The sequence below is a fragment of the Diaporthe amygdali genome (assembly GCF_026229845.1).
Source record: "Diaporthe amygdali strain CAA958 chromosome Unknown NODE_4_length_2575358_cov_65_588622, whole genome shotgun sequence".
NCBI classification, from domain to species: Eukaryota; Fungi; Ascomycota; class Sordariomycetes; order Diaporthales; family Diaporthaceae; genus Diaporthe; species Diaporthe amygdali.
Window position 1 is genome coordinate 2,232,702 of NW_026517024.1, and position 6,000 is coordinate 2,238,701.

General features: G+C 57.9%; 2 protein-coding genes across 2 annotated transcripts; both read right to left on the reverse strand.

Moving 5' to 3' along the window:
- Positions 1-13: 13 nt before the first annotated feature.
- Positions 14-1,312, reverse strand: J7T55_008859 (hsp20-like protein; the record flags this gene model as incomplete). The annotated part of the gene is made up of 1 exon (XM_053139219.1): positions 14-1,312. One exon carries the CDS (start codon positions 1,310-1,312, stop codon positions 14-16), a length of 1,299 nt encoding a protein of 432 aa, XP_052998131.1.
- Positions 1,313-2,814: 1,502 nt separating this feature from the next.
- Positions 2,815-4,980, reverse strand: J7T55_008860 (phosphorus acquisition-controlling protein; the record flags this gene model as incomplete). The annotated part of the gene is made up of 2 exons (XM_053139220.1): positions 2,815-4,347; positions 4,399-4,980. 2 exons carry the CDS (start codon positions 4,978-4,980, stop codon positions 2,815-2,817), a joined length of 2,115 nt encoding a protein of 704 aa, XP_052998132.1.
- Between the last annotated feature and the right edge of the window lie 1,020 nt (positions 4,981-6,000).

Sequence of the window (6,000 nt, forward strand, 5' to 3'; positions counted from 1 at the left end):
TACCAATCTGTGCCTAGGCAATATCAACCTTCCGGACCTCAGTCCACCCACGCTCCACCTTGGGCACAGTGACAACCAAGATGCCGTCCTCCATCTTGGCAACAATGCCCTCGGCATTGACCTCCTCCTTGCTGTCGCCCCTGTCCTGGCCCGCCGGCGGGAGTCCCACGTCGCGTGAGAACAGCCCGACGCTCCTCTCCCCGTTGATCAGGCCCTTTATGAAGTCCTCGTCGCCGGGGCGGTGGACGACGCCGCTGACAGACAGCACCGATCGATCCGCATCCCAGTTGACGCCTACGTCCTCCTTCCTGGCGCCCGGCACCGCAAAGTGCAGAACCCACCTGTCAGGCTGCTCGAACAGGTCCACGGGCGGCGTGAAGGAGCTATCGTCAGCTTCCTCGCCCGCCCCACGTGTCCTGTTGTTGTTGTCGTTGGCGCCCTGTGCGCGCTCGAGGAACTCACGCATGCGCTGCGCGAACGGGTGGCCCGCCACTGCGGCCGCCCACGGGCCAAAGTCGAACCCTGCTCCTGGGCCCTCGCGGCCATGGGGAGGCTGTGGCCCGTGAGGTGGCGGCGGCGGGGGTGGGGGGTGGTGAGGATGCCCATGGGGTCCCGGACCGTGAGGACCGGGCCCGAAGAGTCCAGCGAGGAACGGCGGGAAGGGAGGTGGAGGGCCGTGAGGACCCTGTGGACCGCCGAAGAAGCCGCCGAAGAATGGGGGCGGACCTGGTGGGCCGCGGTGGCGGGAGCCGCGGTGATGGTGGTCGTGGGCACCGAATCCCCCACGGCCACGACGTCCTCGGTGGCCGCAGCCTCGCTGTCGTCGGCCAGGGGTCTCATCTGGGACCTCCTCGGGCGGATCGTCCGCGCCTGGCTCGTCTCTCGCCATCGTATCGGGGCTGTCCACGTCCATCTCGGCCCTGTCTTTCTCCTTCTCATTGTTCTTCTCGCCCTCTGCTACGGCAGCCGCAACCTCGTCATCGGTGATGTACTCGGGAGGGAACGCCTCGTTGTCAGAACCCTCGGGAGTGTGGTCGTCCGAACCGCCACGGCGGTGTCGTCCACCAGGTCCACCAGGTCCACCGCGAGGTCCATGTCCTCTGCCTCTGCGTCCAAACCCGTGGCCGTGACGGCCATGAGGGCCAGGGCCCCAAGGCTCGGAGTTCCAGTCCTCCCAGCCACGAGACTGGGCCCAGCGCTGCCAGAACTCGGGGTTGGTGAAAGGAGGTCCGAAGGGGGCAGGGGGAGCGCGGTCGACGCCAGCGCCAGTATTGTCTTGCATGTTCCAGTTGAAGTTTCCTGGCCAAGCCATGTTGCCGGTCTTTACCTTGTGTGAAGTACTCTGTACTGAATGATTGTGTGTATCAATGAACTGATGGAAGATCAGGTTGTAATGATATGGTGATGATGTTGATGAAGGTGGTGATGATGACAGATGAAATTGAACGAGAGACGGAACCAGAGGTCCATCACAATTATATACAATTCAACGGACATGTGAAGTCTCCGCAAGGCAAGACCGAATGCGTAACGTAGATACGCACTCCGACACATGCCTAGTCCCCATACTCAACACGCCACCAGTCACCAGTCACCGCCCGGGGGCAGGGAGGGACCTTACCTGTCACCCTGTCCACGCAAACCAGGCAGACTTGACTTACACAAGATCGGGGAGGCGAATTAGAATTAGCAAGCCCTCCAGGTGCCTCGAGTGAGACGGTCGAACCATGCACCGCGCCACAGGCTGTCCAGGATGGCCAGGATGGGCGCTGTGGGTTGTGTGTGACACACTTCCCGCCAAGGCTCCCCAATCACAGGCGGCCAGGCGTACGTACGCCCGCGCACCTAGGACTCGACCGTCTCAGACGACAACAAGAGACTGGATGGAGCGCCAGCAAACACATGCATGACTGGCAGCTTCTGGAATATGCAAGAACAAGATAAACTCTCGCCTTCGCCACGCGGCCCCATAGTACGCGTGGCCGGGACCGAGGAGTCACAGACAACTAGCTCATGCACGACGGTAGATGTGTGTATCAGTCCCAGGTTTCGACGACGTTGAGGCAGCCGAAGCCGTCGGGCGGGTCGGGTTGCGCCACACAGCATGCCAGCTAATGCCGTCGGTGGAGCTCGGCTCCGAGCCTGACTCTGCTGGGCGCCACAACTTACAGGGCCTCTCAAACTCGGGCGTGTTCGGTGATTGCTACCGGCCTCGGACTCGGTGCATCAACCCATGGGGGAACTGGTTGCACCATTCCGTGCTTCGAGGACTTCACGCCTGACTGATGACAGAAATAGTATCAACTCTAAATGAAGCACGAACTTTCTCAGTAGACAACGGCACTTCGCATTCTCCAAAGTTTAACTAAAAGCATCTCATATTCACCAAGTGCTGTTCGCAACTGGTTGTTCTGGTCAGTATCACTAATTTTATTATCTCATTTTGTATATGTGGTCATGGCCGTTCTCAGGGAATTCGACTCGGTATCTAAGCGACAAACGAGATTATTGCTTGGTATGTAACAGTCCTCCCAGGCCGCACGTTCAGTGCTCAGATCAACACGCAGGCCATCGGCCTCCCGAACCCCAATGCGCCCGAGTGTAAATGCTAGACCTAGACTGCCAACCCTCTCAACCTTCCATGGAAATAGTAACGCATTGCTCCTGATTATAGTGTGACCGTACACGCCTGATCACCAGCGCCTCCCAAGAGTAGTAAAGGACCGCGTGCAGGTGAGCACCGAGCCTTAGAGTACCGTGGACCTTCTATGCCCGCCTCGAAACTCCAGAACATTAATCAAGTCAGCCATTACCTCACGACGTGACCGCACCCTCCTTTTCTTGTAATTTCTTCTCTGCCAGCTCGGCGCGCTTATTTGCTTCATCCACTTGCTGCTTCAGCAGCTTGATATAGTCGATCGCTAGCTCGACAGTGCTGGCCTTGCTGTTTGGTCCACCACCGCCCTTGGAGTCCTTCTTGTCTCCGCTTTCTGCTCCGCTGTCTTTGCCTTCGGGAATGACCCCACCCGGCAGTAGTGTCGCGATTTCTTGCAAGGCCGAATTTATTCGATTCCGCCTGCCTTGCTCGGCAATCTTGTGTGATGTCCGCTTCGACGTCAGGTTAGTGGACAGCTCGCTGGGATATGACACTCCAGGCACCATGTTGCCCTCCAGAATGTTCTGGTAATTGGACTTGGATGCCAAAAGCTGCGATGCCGAGTCCTCTGCTCTAAGTCCTCCCGGCAAGAGTGGCTTGATACTGGGTGAAATCCTCGGCCGCAGGGCAGGAGAAACGTGGGAAGAGCTGATGCTAGCCCTCTTCTTGCCGCTACGTGGTGCTAGCTGCGGCGTCTTCCTTGGATTCGGTGTCGTTGCAGAAGATCCGGGCGTGAGCTGAGGGCTCTGGCTTGCCGAGGCTGCTGCGCCTGGCTTTGCAAAAATTGGCGAAGGTAAGGGTTGGAAGGACGAGGCCGTTCCAGGGGCTGTCTCCGGGGCTGGCGAGCGTATCTGTGGCGACTGTGTGCTCAAGGGTGCCAGATTTGGCTTCTTGAATGTATTTGCGCTGACCGACTCTGGTAACTCAAAATTCTCAATGTTTTCTGAGGCCATCGGATCCGAACCAGCCAGAGTGCTCGACTTGTTGGCGTTGTTTGGGGACGGAAGCCTCATCAATGATGCCGGTGTTGCAGGTGAAGGTTTCCCGGTAGGTTGAGGAGCCGCGGTCGGTGCCATAGTCGGAGTCGCATTATTTTGTGGCTGTATACACGGGGACGGCTTCGCAGACCTCGTCTTTGGCAAAGGTGGAGGAGGCATTTCCGACAGTGCCTCTGGGGAAACGGAATCATTTTCCGAATCAGTTATTCCTGCCGTAGATGAATTTGAGGCGAACCCGCTTTGTTCCATCTGTCGTGTTTTCTTCGAGGGTCGAGGTTGTAGCTCTGCAGGCTTGTCAGCCTGTTCAGTGAGCTCGCTCAATGTCTGTGCATTCATGAGTGGCGTCGATCCGGTCTTCTTCCGCTGCGGTTTCGTGATAGGTGATTTCCCAACGCTCCCCCTGGACCTGGTCTTCGCAGCATTGGCTTTCCTCCCTTTCTTCGCTAGGTCATTGGACACGGGCCCGGACGATGGAGGCGGGTTGGCCTCCAAGTCCATCCCTTCAGGAGAGCTCGTGGTGGTGTTCGCGTTAGACAGTCCATGTTCGAACATGACAATGGGGTCAGATTGAGCATGCAGTGCTGGCGAAGTGAGTGGACTGAAGTACGCATTGGGTACTGTGAATGCCTGGTCCATGGGAAACTGGCTCTCGAGAGGCGTGACTGCTGGGGATACCAGAGGAGTAAATGACATCTAGATGCTAGTCAGCAGGGCGCAGAGAGAAGTGAGTCAAGTAATACGAACATCCTGCTGTTGCTGCTCCTTCATCCGCTGAAAACGCTCGAACATGTCCTGATGCTGTTGTTGCTGAGTGGCGCGATCTGGCTGGGTGGTATAGAATTGATGGTTGCCAGCCTGTATCTCCAGACTCTGAGGAGTCGGCGGGACCATGCGGCTCTGTTGTTGGGCGAAGAAGGCTGCTTGCTGCTCCTCCAATTGCCTCTGCTGCTGTTGCAGTTTTTGTTGCTGCAGGAATTGTATCTGAGCGTCAATGTCGGAGATGGCGTTCACAGATGCGGCCGTGGACATTATATTCGAGGGTATCGTGGAGTTTGGAGGAGCAGTCGACATGGGGTGCATTTGGTTGTGCATGGCTGTCGACATGAGAACCGAACCATTTGTTCCACTCATGGGTGTATCGAGTGTCTCACGATGTGCGACTTGCATCATGTTCCCCCCATTTGGATTCTGAAAGTCGCCGAAGTCAAACTGCAAACCCTCAGACAGACTGTCCATGCTGTTCATGTTGAGGAACTGCTGGAAGTCATCGTCGGCGCCGGGATGCATGGCGTGGCCTTGGTCGTTCCATCCTGCCGACTCCATCATGATCACAGCGTCGACGAGTATTCAGAGAATGGCAGACCCTCGGTAGGGTCTTGTGTAGGCAGTCGGTAGGGAACTGACTGTCCCACGGGCTGTTGCGCCGATGGCGTGCGGAGTCGTGCTGCCCCAGGACCTGTAGGCTTGGCTGTCGTCGCTGGTGGAGAAATTCCGGGGCGGCGCAGGAACGGCAGGCAGGTTTTGCGGCGCCCAGCTGCGTAGAACAGGAGTAGACGAGAAGAGAGGGAGAAGAATGCGCAGGACTGGGCAAGACGGCAAAGTATTTTCGGCTCAGTCACCCAGCACGCCGAGCGTCGCAAATAGCAACGCCTTAGGCGCGAGGGAGATCGTGAGTTCGTCGGATTGTTGCGATGCCTAGTGCGTGGGGGATTGGACTGTGCTGAGGGTCGATGTTGCTGGGCGGACCGAGTGTGTGATTGGTGGTGCAGTCTCAAGGTTGCGTAAGTGGAAGGCTATCTCATTGGGCCAGATGACATGTGTAAGTCTTATATCGATTCGATTCGACACGGATCAAGCCTCGGAGGGCTGGATTGTCACCGCCAGCTTTGGAGTGTTGAAAGAGGATTGTCGTGCGCAGAGGTGTAGCCTGCTGGCTCACTGGCTGGCTGGTGAGGGTGAGGACGAGGCCGAGGGCGCGTTGAGTACGAGAGAGAGCAAAAAAGTCGTCCACGGAGTCTCGTCGGGAGAAGACGGCGGGGACAAGTGAGGGACCCAGGAAGATTTGGGGCCAGAACGGAAGGTGGTTGCTTGATCTGGTGCCGCAGTTGGTGCGGGTCAGGAGCCAGGAGCAAGGAGCAAGGAGGGGGAGCCTGGCGCATGAGCAGGGTGCAGGTGCAGTTGCAGGTGCAGGTGCAATGGCGGATCTTGGGTCCTCCTGTCAAGGGTCCTGAAGGGTGGGGGCTACACGGCTGCAGGACTGGACACAGGAGGGAGGGAGGTACTGTGCCTTGAACTTTTCAGCAGCTCAACCAACTGGGCTCCAGGCCCTCTCCCGCAAGCAGGTGG